The sequence below is a fragment of the Aedes aegypti genome, chromosome 3 (assembly GCF_002204515.2).
Source record: "Aedes aegypti strain LVP_AGWG chromosome 3, AaegL5.0 Primary Assembly, whole genome shotgun sequence".
NCBI classification, from domain to species: Eukaryota; Metazoa; Arthropoda; class Insecta; order Diptera; family Culicidae; genus Aedes; species Aedes aegypti.
The window spans coordinates 135,363,526-135,377,026 of record NC_035109.1 but is presented as its reverse complement, the minus strand read 5'-3'; the positions used below and the strand labels follow the sequence as shown (position 1 = coordinate 135,377,026).

The 13,501-nt window shown below is 35.7% G+C and overlaps 1 protein-coding gene across 7 annotated transcripts in view; it reads right to left on the bottom strand.

The window, feature by feature from the left end:
* Positions 1-13,501, bottom strand: part of LOC5571463 (autophagy-related protein 9A) — a 31,157-nt gene that overhangs the window by 10,655 nt on the left and 7,001 nt on the right. For 4 of the 7 annotated variants that reach the window (XM_021855802.1, XM_021855805.1, XM_021855804.1 and 1 more), the window contains exons 2-10: positions 7,150-7,302; positions 6,761-6,989; positions 2,583-2,760; positions 2,313-2,520; positions 2,125-2,249; positions 1,419-1,546; positions 1,169-1,353; positions 923-1,101; positions 716-847 (exon numbers count right to left, since the gene is read on the bottom strand). In XM_021855802.1, the coding sequence (XP_021711494.1) occupies positions 716-847; positions 923-1,101; positions 1,169-1,353; positions 1,419-1,546; positions 2,125-2,249; positions 2,313-2,520; positions 2,583-2,760; positions 6,761-6,917 (1,292 nt within the window). In that variant the 5' untranslated portion in view covers positions 6,918-6,989; positions 7,150-7,302. Of the gene's footprint in view, positions 1-715; positions 848-922; positions 1,102-1,168; positions 1,354-1,418; positions 1,547-2,124; positions 2,250-2,312; positions 2,521-2,582; positions 2,761-2,962; positions 2,971-6,760; positions 6,990-7,149; positions 7,303-13,501 lie in introns of those variants that run through there. The other 3 variants (XM_021855806.1, XM_021855807.1, XM_021855808.1) reach the window with 3 other exon arrangements.

Below are 13,501 nucleotides of genomic sequence, written 5' to 3'. Positions count from 1 at the left end.
TCAAATGATGAAAAGCTTACGCAAGCAACCGGGTCTAGGTCATTTGTCATAATGGTCAATTGGCACAACGGATAATTCGCATAATTTCGAACTATAGCCCCTTTAACTCCAGCGTTCTACAAGATTAGTTTCGCCAGAAACCCATGTTCAGACAATGTTTAATTTTGAGGCTACCGTTACGATTCCTCTTATCTTGTTCTTCTTTTTTTTCTGACGCTACGTATTTACTGGAATAGAGCTTGCTCCTCAGCTTAATTAATCATGTAAACAAATATTTTGATAATGCTTGTTTGGTACCAGAATGATTCTTCGGCATATATTCGAATTAAGGAATAGCATTCATTTATCCATTTATTTGATCTAAAAATGTCGATTGGAATGAACAATGAAAAATCTCCCAAATCGATTCACTAACAAAAAAGTTACAGCCCCGTCAAAGTGCTCTGGGGTCATATTGACCCCAAACACAGACAAAGGATTAAAGTTGTCCAACCAAAATCCAAAATATATCCTAAATGAACAAACGTTTAACACTTAACATTTATGACAACATAACATATTATTAACAGGTATACAATGGCTCTTACTTTTCGAACAGTTCGACTTTATGCCAAATAAACATTACTTTTCACATAGTTTGAAATAATGGTAAATGTCTGTCATGCCATATGACACTATGCCCAATGGTTTCATGCCAGTTTTTTTTAGAACATACCTTGAAATAACACTCGCAGCGCCGAAAATGGTAAAAATTGTAAAAACATGTTGCACCTGAAACACGTCTTCATCGTAGACTGCTAACAGAAATATCAAGGAAGCTACACCACCGCAAACGAAAGCCACATTTCTGGTTAAAAGAATGGAAAATAAAGGCCCAGTTAGGTTAATTGTGCAACACAGGGAAAATAAGACTTTTCCTTACCTTGCAATCACAGTCAAAAGGGGCGATGAGAACGAGTTCATGTATTTCACTGCCGGCCGATAGGCGCGAGTCAATCGCGCATCCAATTCATGATCCAGCTCATTGAAGTGGCGCAAATGTAGTTTACCGTATTGGGACCAGCAACGCATACCCAGTGTCCCTGGTTCTTTTTTGATCAGCTGCAATAGAGAATCATCGACCTTATTAGAACTCCGTTGTCTTATGGAATGATTACTGTATACTTACATCGACGTAGTTGAAGAAAAAGTACATCAACTGACACAGGAAGATGAACGGCGAGAGAACAATGTTGGCCACCGCCACCCAAAATATTTGATTAGCCAATTTTTTGGACAGTTCTAGCCTGCGGCTTGAACGCTTGAATTCCTCCCGAAGGTGCCAGTTGTTTTCGAAAGGAGACCATGGCCCCCCTGCAAGCGAAACAAAGTTTCATCTTTTGTCAAACATTGTACCTACATGAAATTGAGTATCTTACAGAAAAGAATTAACCCTATGTTATAGCGCAAAGCTTGGCTCAGGCAGACTACATTTCCCAAGAATGGCAGTTGAATCGTAGATGGAAGAAGTGATTTGTTCATCATTGCAACCATATAATTTTTGAATCTAAAAAAAAATATTAAAAGTAGTTGTGAATGAGAACTCTTAATATTTTAAAAACAGAATACCTTGTTTTAATTATGAATCGTGGTTTACGGCCAACCAGCCGAGTGGAAGTTTAACAACTACCGAAAAGCTAAACATTACATATAATTTGCAATTGGATTAGATGGACAAATTGATGTGAAGATTTGCGAAAAAGTTACACGTCTTCTCAGTGAGAATCGAACTCACGACTCCCCGATCTCTAGTTGGGGCGCGTTAACCACTACGCCATGAGAGGACTCATGAACGCAGAAGTTAACCTGAATTCGATTTCAGCTCAATAATCACGTGGTCCTCTTTCGCAAAGTGCACCTCTTTCGGAAGAATTAGATGCCCATCCAAACACAACGCTTTCTATATATATCCAATGCCTAGCCCGAGAGCGCATTGTTTTTTAGATATAGGAATAGCACACTACACTAGCCAGCAACTGCGCTGGCTGAGGTTTCTATTGTGTGGGCTTCCAATGGGTCGCGACGTTCTCAAACGACCGGTTACGGAACATGAGTCCGTTGCTCGATAAATACTTGTTTTAATACCTTAATATCCTATGATAGATGTCTAGCTCAGTCAATTGTTCTTTGTTGATGCTCATCTGAATTTCCGATTGCACCTCACGGATCTTCTTCTGAACCTCGTGCCAGGTGAGGTTATCCAAGTCGGACTGTTGGAAAGGGACAATATTTAACATAGCACGTCAAAATCATAATCAATTTGCGTTACTCACATCCTCAATCTTTAGCGCCGTGTTGAAGAAAAGCTTGATGTCCCAAAACTGTACCAGATGGCACAGGAATTTGAACAACCGGAAAATCCAAAACAGGCCGGCCAATATCAGAATCAGCCAGTCGACGCCTCCCAGCGCGGCTACACACTCTGCTGGTGGGAGCATCGCATCTGATAGCTTAACTTTGTGGCGTTCTGTTTCTTTTTCGCTGAAATTCAAATGATTTTATTCAAATTTCATCTAGCTAACAAACAAATGGTGGTAACATACTTAAAAAGTACACTATAATCTATGCAATTGATCATGTATGTGATCAATACGACGACAAACATGAACTGAAACAGTTCGAACACTTTCTGCAGCATCATCACATAGAATCCATGCTTCTGATGGTAGCAGTAGAGCCGGTTGAAAAACGAATCCAGATCCTCGATGTGGTTCCATCGTGCTGAAATTAAAAAGGAGAGAAATAGTTCAGTAAGTGTTACACTATAGAACAAATAAGCTAGCTATTTTTTTTTTAAATTTTCACTCGTAAGCGGATAAAAGTTTATTTTAAACTTAACCTTTATTCCCAGTAAGTTGTAAATAGTTAACTGTTACTAGCGTGCCGCTGTAACAAGAAAAAGACATTAACGATCCTTAACGACCTTTATTCGTCCGAAGTTCAGGGCCGTTTTAAATTCGTTTAGTGCATTTAGTGTCTTTTCCTCAGCTTCGTCTGACCTAGCCTGCTGAACTGTGGCTTTAACAAGAGTCCTGATATCAATCAAACGTACTTATGAACGTTCTTCTCCTCCGTACTATTAGGTTACTTTTGCGTTATATAGTTTCTAAGTTGAATAAATGTTTAGTTGTAAGTCAAATTCTAGATCATAGGAGTCTATACTACCTTAGTTCACTCGAGATCAATAAATTTATAAAAATAGATAATAATTGTGGAGAATTTTATGGAAATATATAGGCAGAATTACTTCTTACTAATTCACACGCTGTATAATTATTTTGCCTTTTCATTCCCCTGACAGTTCACCATTATATCATCGATCTGTCAACCGCTGTCACAGTGGCAGTCTCCCGCAAGGTAGCTATTGATGAGGTGCTATGGACACCGAGGGGTTTCGATGACATTAACCGTGCAGATGTTGAGACCCCATAAAAAGATGAAATTTACTAATGAAAACTATTATTTTACAATGCTTGTAATATCCGAAGATGTTATCTTTAATTCTGGATGGTTTCTTCAAGTAGCCTAATTTGTTAAGCTTTTATAAACAAAATAAATAACTTATAATAAATTTCTAAGATTTTACTTAAAAACCCGATTAATTTTTTTGTTAGTTAATATATTTTTTAGAAAAATAGTTTTGTACAAAGCGGCCACAGTCAAGCCCACAACTAAATGTGGTTCTATAATTTCACACTTTTACTTAATTTTGAACATGGTGCTCATCTTGCCCTTATTACTTATCAATATAATTAAAACAATTGAAATATTTTTTAGATTTGATAAAAGTTTTGCTCCAGAATATCTACAGAAGATTATGAATTTGTTTACGCAACAAAAATATCACTTTTAAATTATCAAATCTTATATGAAAGGGTACATTTTTGGACTACTATGTATTTTTGACAATATTTACGTTGTGTTGTTGATTGTTTAGTTGAAATTTATGGCCGTCAGATCAATTTAATGATATTCATCAGAACCCCAAATAATTTATTGAAAAACTTCGGTGAGAACGACACAAACAGGGGTGCTCACCTTGCCCCACCTTGCCCTACCAAATCCATGAATCCCGGAGGCCGGAGAAAGATCTTCTTGTGATATTTGTGAAGTGTTTATGATGAACTTACGAGAATACATTGAAGACTTTTCGATGTCGTAGAGGTGCAAAACATTTTTTTCTGAGAAAAAAGCCTTTGACGTTTCTAGGCAAATTCCTGCAGTCTGGCTTAAAAATAGTGGCCAAGTCACTCGCTACCAGTCCTGCATGCTTCGTATCAATGGATGAGATCAGTTCTGGACATTTCAAGACCAACAGTTGAAAAGGCCTTAAGCCTTAAATAGAATCCGGTTTTTGCTTATTTTAAAATACCTGAAGGTCGTAGACACAAAAGTCAATTTGGACAAATTGAGATGTAAGATTGTGAAAAATAATAGAATCGTTCTGGTGGGCTTTGATCCCACGACTCCCAATACGCTAGACTGGGCGCGTTAACCAACTACGCCACAGAACGGGTAACGATTCTGCAGCGCAATCGGCCAACCTGAAACCAAAGTCCAATATTTCCATACAATTTCTTGACGACAAACTCGCGTAGCACATACATTATGTTCATAGATGACGAAGGATTCAATAAAACACATATTTTATCGACCGCACAAATCTTCTCTTGCTGTAGAGATCTCCATGTGCCTCAACTTCACCTCTAAACACTCTTCTACATTTCAATTTTCTTATTTCATCATTAATTTTTATTGATTTTCTAACAATAATTCAAAAACAATAATCTAATTATGTCATAATGTGAGTGACAGCCGTAGTTACTGCTCTGAAAGGACCAGAATAACCATCCGTTCACCCTTTTAGTAAAATACATCCAAACATACAAAATCGTAAAGAATTGGACACAATTAATTTGATTTTGGGGTATAAATCCGAGTAATTTCATCAAATTGTCTAAATTGGTCACCTTCCGGGACTCCAGGAACCGGTTCCGCATGGATTATACTGGACCGATTTTTTCATGGGATGTGCGCCGGTTATTGGTTCCTTATTACAGAGAAATTTTATGCCAAAATATCCATCAACCGAATAGTACCGATGTGAATAAGTAGATTATTTAAATACCTATTAAACAATATGAGGACCGTTCAGATTATTTGTTTAGTTACGAAACTACAGGCTGTCAAAGTAAGGGGCTTCAAAGCGACTTTTCCCAGATGTAGCAAGTTCCCAGTGGCCACAATGACCAAATCCGGATCTCCGGGAGAGTTTCTGAAACTAGACATGTGTGCCTTTCATTTGAGCCCAACAGAATTAATTCGGTCAACACACTGATTATCGCGAGCTGTTCGAATTTTTCGGTCGAAAGTCACAATTTGTAACTTTTTTTCATGGAAGCTCTCCTAGCGGTCATTCAAAACTTTTGCTTCCACCAAAATACAATTTCCCACAAAAAAAATAATGGTCAGAAAATTTCAAATTGCTAGGTTATTTCAATCAAAAGTTACATTGCACATTGGTCCAGGGAACGAAATTAAGTGGAATTAATTAATACCGTGACATGCTCTATTACCGTGAGGTTAAAAAAACTCAAGTTTCAATCGATCAAATAAAAATAACGTATGATTATTTTCAAGTCTTTCATGTTCTATATAGTAGACCGTTTTATATACTTTGCATAAAAAATATGATTTGAACTATTTGAAATTTTTAACCATTGTTACAGTTGATGTTGTTAAACATATCAGTGTTCCAAATACCGTGCATCTGACCACGACTGCCGGGTCACATTTTGAAACATCTCTCAATTGAACGAACGATGCGCATCAAAAATAAATCTTTTGCATCAAACAACGTATTGAGGTTTGCATGATTGATTCCGGAAAGAAAATATATATTTCACTTCGCCATTTTGGAATTATAACTGAAACACGGTATTTGGAACACATAAGCAACCGTGCCCTAATACCGTGTGTTGTTACCAGGCAATTACATTCTAACATTATTTTTGTTTATTTGTGTGTGCAACTTTAATTCAAGTTTGTCATGGCTTTCTAAACACTACTTAATGTGCTAACGTTTTCGACAATCATTTAGAAAAATAAATAATATAATATGCTACAAATCCACATAATTCCCAAATACACGGTATTAGGCAACATACGGAATTAGAGCAGGTCACACTTGAAAAATATAAGAGATAGGGTTTTGGTGTCTTCTGAACTTTTGTTTGTCTGGCCAAGGCGCGTTATATGCAAAAGTGTCCTACGCGCCAAATTTCATAGCTTTCGAAATTCGCTCTCAAACTTATTTTTTTATTTCAAAAGATAGCGCAACAAAATTGAAGATTATAGAAAATATGAAAACCTTGTAGAACATCATTTTTTCTATATCTGATAGTTTTAAAGTTTTGGTTGGAATAAAAAGGAATATTTTTCGATGAAATGACATGCGATATTTTTTGGTGGATAGATCACCTCTAGTTTGATCGATTTGTCAAATTTTAGCTTTTTATCTTAGCAAAAAATCATCGGTAGAATAAATTCGGTTTTCGCAAAAATGTCGCTCTCTTGCACCAATAGTTGCCTTTGTGTTCCAGTAGTGGATCAACTGATGGAAGCAGTTCTTTGAATTGATGTAAAAAAATGAAGTTTCAGAAATGATCTTTATCAAAGCATAAGGAAAGATTTTAGTTGCTGTTTCCTATTAAAACCTTACCTTTATTCGTCTCCGGCACGACATGAATGACCAACCCACTGCTCTGGGGTGTCTCCTCCTCGTCGATGATGGGCGACCGCTTGTTAGCATCATTGTTGAAAGGATTCGTGTCCTGGTTCGTTAGAGTATCGTAAGTTCTCGTATCGGATTTAGCCATGTCTCGCCCTCGCTTCGAAAGCCTTGCCAGTGGATGTGAAACAGTCTCTCCACAAAAAGAGATCTGTAACAGCTGAAAAGTATAAGCGAACAACGAAATTAAATACATGTAGGTAACTCCTGCTGGTTCAAAACATAAAAGCACACACACAAACGAAGCATCGTTTTATGCTTGAATTCTCTTTTTGTTGCTGCTCCACATCCAATGCCAAACAGCAACTGCACAAGTTTACCTTTTACGGTGGAAATATGGAATCTGCCTTACGCGGAAGTTAGCGTCACATTTTTCGCCTCTGTTATCCTTTGTTAGAGCCCGTTTGGCATCCGGCTAGATTATCATCCTTCCAGTTTGTTTATGCGTAGAATTTCTGCTCCAGTCTTTTGGTCTGCAAAGTTCAAGGTGAGAAAGGTGTGTGATTAAATAATGCAAAAAAGTGATATCACTCCTTAAGAGCAGAGGTTTCCAACTAAGTTCGGACAGCGACCCACAATCGTCTAGAATAGGACATCCATTTGATTTGAGAAATAAAAATTTTGAAAATAATATCTCACTATTAGACCCTGGGTTTTTGCTTTTTTTGAAAATTATCAAAAAAAAAAAAAATTAAAAATCCTTAAGAGTTGATTCCGGAGTTGAGAAAAAGTTCAAACTTGCTATGCGGTTTGCATTTTACTCTGATTGCCCATACTTTGAGTTATATTTTGACATAAAAATAATATGAATCGACTTAACAGTTATATTTAACACATAACTCGTGTTAAATGAGGAACTTGATGCACTGTTGGTACATAATTAGAATAATTGAAAGTTTTTTGTCAAATCGTTTATTATTTGAACTCCAAGTAAGGCAAACTTTCCGTAAAAGCTGGTGTCCCTCAACACAGGGCCGGTAGCAACTGAATGCTTTGGAGGAACTCATGCTTGAAAAATGCCAAACAGGAACTAAAACAAAGAGCATTCAGGAATTAAGAAAACGAAAACAATCCAAACGAGAACCAGAAAAAGAGCAATTTTCCAAAGAATTTGACCAGGCATTAAAAAAAAAGAGAGACACGGAGCCCATTTTCAGCCATTTAGCAACACAGGCTGTAACTTAACACTAGACAACGGACAAGCATGCGCCTGTGGTACACCCGAGAAACATTCCTGACGAAAAGTTTCAATAGCTAGAAGCGGAAATCGAACGCACACACCATAACACGGTGCGCTTAAAATGCCATCGACTTGTTAAATTTTCAACACCTAATAAATTTCAATCTTGTCACTCAATTTGACGCCTATCCACCTGTTCATTTCATCATTTGCAAAAAGCTTCTACAGACTCCCTTTACCTTTGAGTCGCATGACCGATAGGGAGCCGGATCCCATTCTTGGCACTTTTGATTCACTTCGGCAGTGGGGTTTTTTTAAAGCTACAGAGCTCATTTTTGACCACAATATGTGTCGTACTTAAGCGCTTCTTACTGCTTACTATAGTCATAACAAAATAGTAGCCATAATGATTTCGCGCGGATTTTATCTAAATTTTCAGATTGAAACATCTTTAAATATTCAAGCAGTAATTTTTCCAGAAATTTGTACATTAATTTCATAGAATTTCTTTTATATTTAAACCATAAATTTATCCAAAATAAAAAAAAAAAAATTCCAGAGATTGCTCCAAAAGTTCTTTTAGGAAGCACTCCCAATTTGTTTTTCCAAGAAAGTTCTTAAAGAACTAGGTAATCTAGGATTTTTTTCTAAAGATTCCTTTTAAGGAATCTTTTTAATAATTTGAGACATTCTTGAACAAATCCGGAAGTTATTTTTCTAAGACAAACCGTATAGTGATATGTGTAACTTTTGTATAAATTCCTATCCTTATGCCAGGATCTCGGAAAAAAAAAACTTCATAACTTTTGAGGATGAAGAGGTGATTGTTCTAGAAATTTGTTTACTTTGTTATTTATTTATTAGGCTCATGCACCATTAAGCATTACCGAGCCGAATTATTTTGAATGTTTTACAAATTCATGACAAAGTGTTTTCTAGAGTGAAACCATAAATTAATTTTTGAAGAATTCATGGAGATGTTTCTCGAGAATCATTTAGAATAACAGCACGAGTAATTCGTGGAACTTAATTAGAAATTCCTGGTTGAATTTACTGAGGAACTTCTAGAAGGATAATTTATGAAAAATCCATATGGAAATGACTATAAGAATAATTATGAAAATCAGAGTGAGGAAAATCTATGGAAAATTTGTGAAACTCAGAGGACTGGAAGTATAGCTTAGCTTAGCTTAGACTGACTACACATATCAATGGTTGCTATTCCGTGATTGACCGAAGTCAGGAAAGATGCACAAGAAATCAACTAGAAGTTTGGCTGGAATTGGCCATAATCTTCTTCAGTGTGCATAATTCAGTGGCTCTTTTTATACAGGGTTAATAACGGTGCCGGCCACGTCCTTGTATTGAGATTGGGGGAAGGAATGTTAGTGTGTAACCTTTGCTGTTTGGAGACTGTGTTTGCCTCTGCATCTCCACAAAGATTACTGGAAAGGATATGTGTTAATGGGGAGGATCGCTGGGTCACATGATTCACATTGATAAGCGATTAGACCATGATAAACAATTATTTGTGAGATATAAACATGCCTTTAAATATAATATTTTTAATCGATATGAAGATTTTCTCAGTAGAAGAAAATAAAGTCGACACTTGAAATGACGAACCATTCAAAGTGTGTTGCACAAATAGCTAAATACGCTAAATCACAGAACACTCTTCTTATGCCGACACTTACAATGGCAAACCATTAAAAGTTCATTGAATAAAGTAAAACTTTTGCATATCTAAACAAATGGTGTCGAATCATTCAAAGTATTTCTTTAATAATGAAAACAAAGATAAAAGCACAGATAACAGATATTTATGCTAGAACAAAACAACTCTGAAAACCTGTGTAAATATACAAATTGAAACTCCTTGCAATCACTAGCGCCGCAACACAGCGAATTGCGTCAATCACTGGTGAATATCAGTATCTTGAAATATTTCATATTCACCACGATGTTACTACTTGTGCTGCCATTCAAAATGGCCATTAATTGGTCGGCGTTAAGTCAGAGTGGACCAAGTGACATTTTGAATATTTTGAGAAAAATGAGCTTAAAGTCTAACACTTTGTATTTTTTTAAATCGGTCAAATTTTGCTTCAATATTTCTACACATTTTTTTGTTACTCTCAAACAATATAATGTGAAGTGATAAACATGAAAAAAAAGAACGGCTTTTTGATGGACTATATGCACTTGGTCCACTCTGACTGAACTAAAGATCACCATTCAGTAATTTGGTTCACTATGGCTGAACAATTTCTAGGAAAACAAAAATCATTCAATACTTGCATGGTCAAACTGAATGTACGTCTCTAAGATGAACAGATTATCAACATCCTTCGACATCAGTATCGTAAATTGTTTGATAATCTGTAATAATCAATCCCAAAATCATTTGCATTATGATGGCTTAAAAATTAAAGTTTTGCAAGTTTAGGGCATTGAAGACCAGAAATATACAAAAATGTGTTCACTCAGAGTGGACCAAGTAAAAATTTTGAATGCCGGCCAAACTGGTGCAATAAGCGGGTTCTAGGACATTCCACACAGACACCATAGAAGTACCAAAAACTTCTATTGAACTCTGAAATCGACTCAAAAAAATGCAATAATCAATCAGTTTATTACTATTTGACACTTGGTCCGCTCTGTCTGCACAGAAATTGTTGCTACTTCTGACCACCCATTCAAATATTGTAAATGGTCAAAAAACAAAATCAAATGCACCGAATTAAGTAATATTTATGAATTTCTATTGACGGATGAGAAGATTAATCATTCGATGTGAAAAATCATGACAAATCACTTGAATTGTCTTTCATTTCCTCGCATTCATCAGCGCGCTGATAATTTTCGCTGTTATGGTAACAAGCACTTGGTCCACTCTGACAGCATACTCTTATGGATTTTTATTAATCATCCAAAGTAAATTTGTCACATATCTCTCGCAGTTTACAACATGCATCAAATCTGATCAAAATGAAATGGAGGTGAGGTAATTTCGCATCTAATGGAAGAATAATCTAATTTTCCCATGTTTTGTACTAGATCCACTCTGACTTAACGCCGACCGTCTGTTATCTGTGGTAAAAGGAAAGGTGTTTAAATAAAATATGTAAAACATAAATAGTTCATAAATATGCTGACACTCATAGTAACGAACCATTCATAGTTTGTTGAAAAATCATATTTACGCTGAACGATTAAAATTGGAGTCATACAAATTTTACAGATTGGAAATAAAAGCATGAAACGAGAGCACCATCCTTTCCTTACCTTTCAAATTTTACTTCAAGCCTTTCCCCCCACTTTATCAATACTAATGTGGACGAATCACGATAATCTGAAGATCATGACCAGAACGGAGGTAGGATTTATCACTAGGGATCAACCACCACCACCAAAATCAACTAAACTAAATATCGCATTGACAAAAAAAATCAAAAATGGAAAATACAAATCAGGAAAAACTTTCACCGAAATAATTTCATGCGGATTACGTTCCAGACAACCAGAAGTCGCATAAAAGTTCACGTAATAATTCGTTTATTCATACAAATTACGTCAAACGTCGGTGGATTTCTTATAAGTGATATGTAGCATATGCAAAGCCTCCAGGTGATTTCGTTATACGTACATCTTGGTTGTCTGGGATTACTCCTCAAGAAAAGCTCAAAAGCTGCTCGAATGCTTTTCGTTTTTTTTACATTTTATAATTTGTATTTATTAAAAAAAAAACTATGTTAGTTTGGGGAACCGAAGTAATCGCGGTTGATTCGAGGTTGGACTGACTAATGTGTCTTTGGACTGACCGTTACGCTTACGTTACGACTTACGTTACGGCAAAATCAAATGGAGATGGCCAAATTATATACGCGTAACGCTCTGTCCAAAATACATAAAACACCCTACTACAATTCTTAGATGACTACACTAGATATGCATAGTTTCCTTTGTATTATAGTTTAATAATGAATGAATGAATTGTGTATTATAAGCTCAAGAATGAATTGATGAATGTATCGATTTTTTACCTATGGGGTGGTATGAACACTAGGGCGATTCAAAATTTAAAAATGTTTGAAAATCCAATCTCCCATATGTTCCTTACCATAAACATAGTGTTCTGTGAAATTTTCAGCTTTTGCGGTGGCGATTTAAAGGTGGCCCAAAGACAAAGTAGGTTTGTATGGAAATTACTATGGAGAAATTTTGAGAAATGTTTCAAACACGCTAGTACTGTAATGTAAGTAGGAACGTATCATCCCATATTGAAAACCCATTCTTCAAGTCTTAATGAAGGATGTTGCTGAAGAAACAAATCCCTTTTGAGCAAATTTTGTTTGGGATTTTTGTACATGTTTGCAGGGCTATAATCCCATATTTAGCAAACTGATAACAAACAAACTCATGAATATATTTTCTGATATTTGTCGGAATTAATTAATCTCTTCAGCAAATTTCTTTATTATGGCTTGAAGAATGAGTTTTTACTATGTGATAATAAGTTTGTACTTACATTACATTACTAGCGGGTTTGGAACATATCTCAGAATTTCTCCATAGTAATTTACATACAAACCTACATTGTCTTTGGGCCTCCTTCAAATCACCACCTAGAAAGCTGAAAATTTCACAGAACACTATTTTTATGGTAAGGATAGTAAGAAACATATGGGAGATTGGATTCTCAAACATTTTTAAATTTTGAACCGCCCTAATGAACACCCAATATTAGTTTAGTTTGAAAGACTGTCACGGCTACCTCTAACTTATTCGGTTGATGTAGCATTGCTATAATTTAATTAAAAGACTGGATCATAAATTTTACACAAAGCAATCAGAAAGGATACTTAGAGATCTTTCATTCCAAAAAAAGAGTTGTATTAAAATAGTGACGAAGTCTCTTATAAGACACTTGCTACTTGCTCCATGGTGCCTTTGGTAAAATTGTTAATTTAGACGAGATGAACAATTTCGCTAAAAACATTATTGTGAAGTGGTTCCATATTTTACGATAATTCATTTACATTTTTTGGTCAAAAATTTCACTTAAGTCAAATAGTTATTATATTTGAACTCGCGATTGGAAATACTCAAAAATATAGGGGCAATATGAGCCATCTCGGATTTGATCTCAAAAACAGTGTTTCAATGTTCAGTGGTATGATGTTCTAGAGAATGCATCAAATACCCAAGAAACATTTGCCTATTGTATAATCATTTATTAAATATCTTTTCACAAGTACAACCAGAAATCGCATGAAAGTTCACGTTACAACTCGTTTATTCATACTAATTACATCAAACCCGCAAAACACTGTGGATAAACTCGTCAGTTTGATGAGTTTCCTCGCATAAAACACTTCTTTTCTGAGTTCTTTTATACATTTTGTTTCGTCTCGTACACTCGTACAAAGTAAGTCGCATCAATCCGTAGCAGCTGTCAAATCAACATTTGTTATCATAAGCTAAGTCGC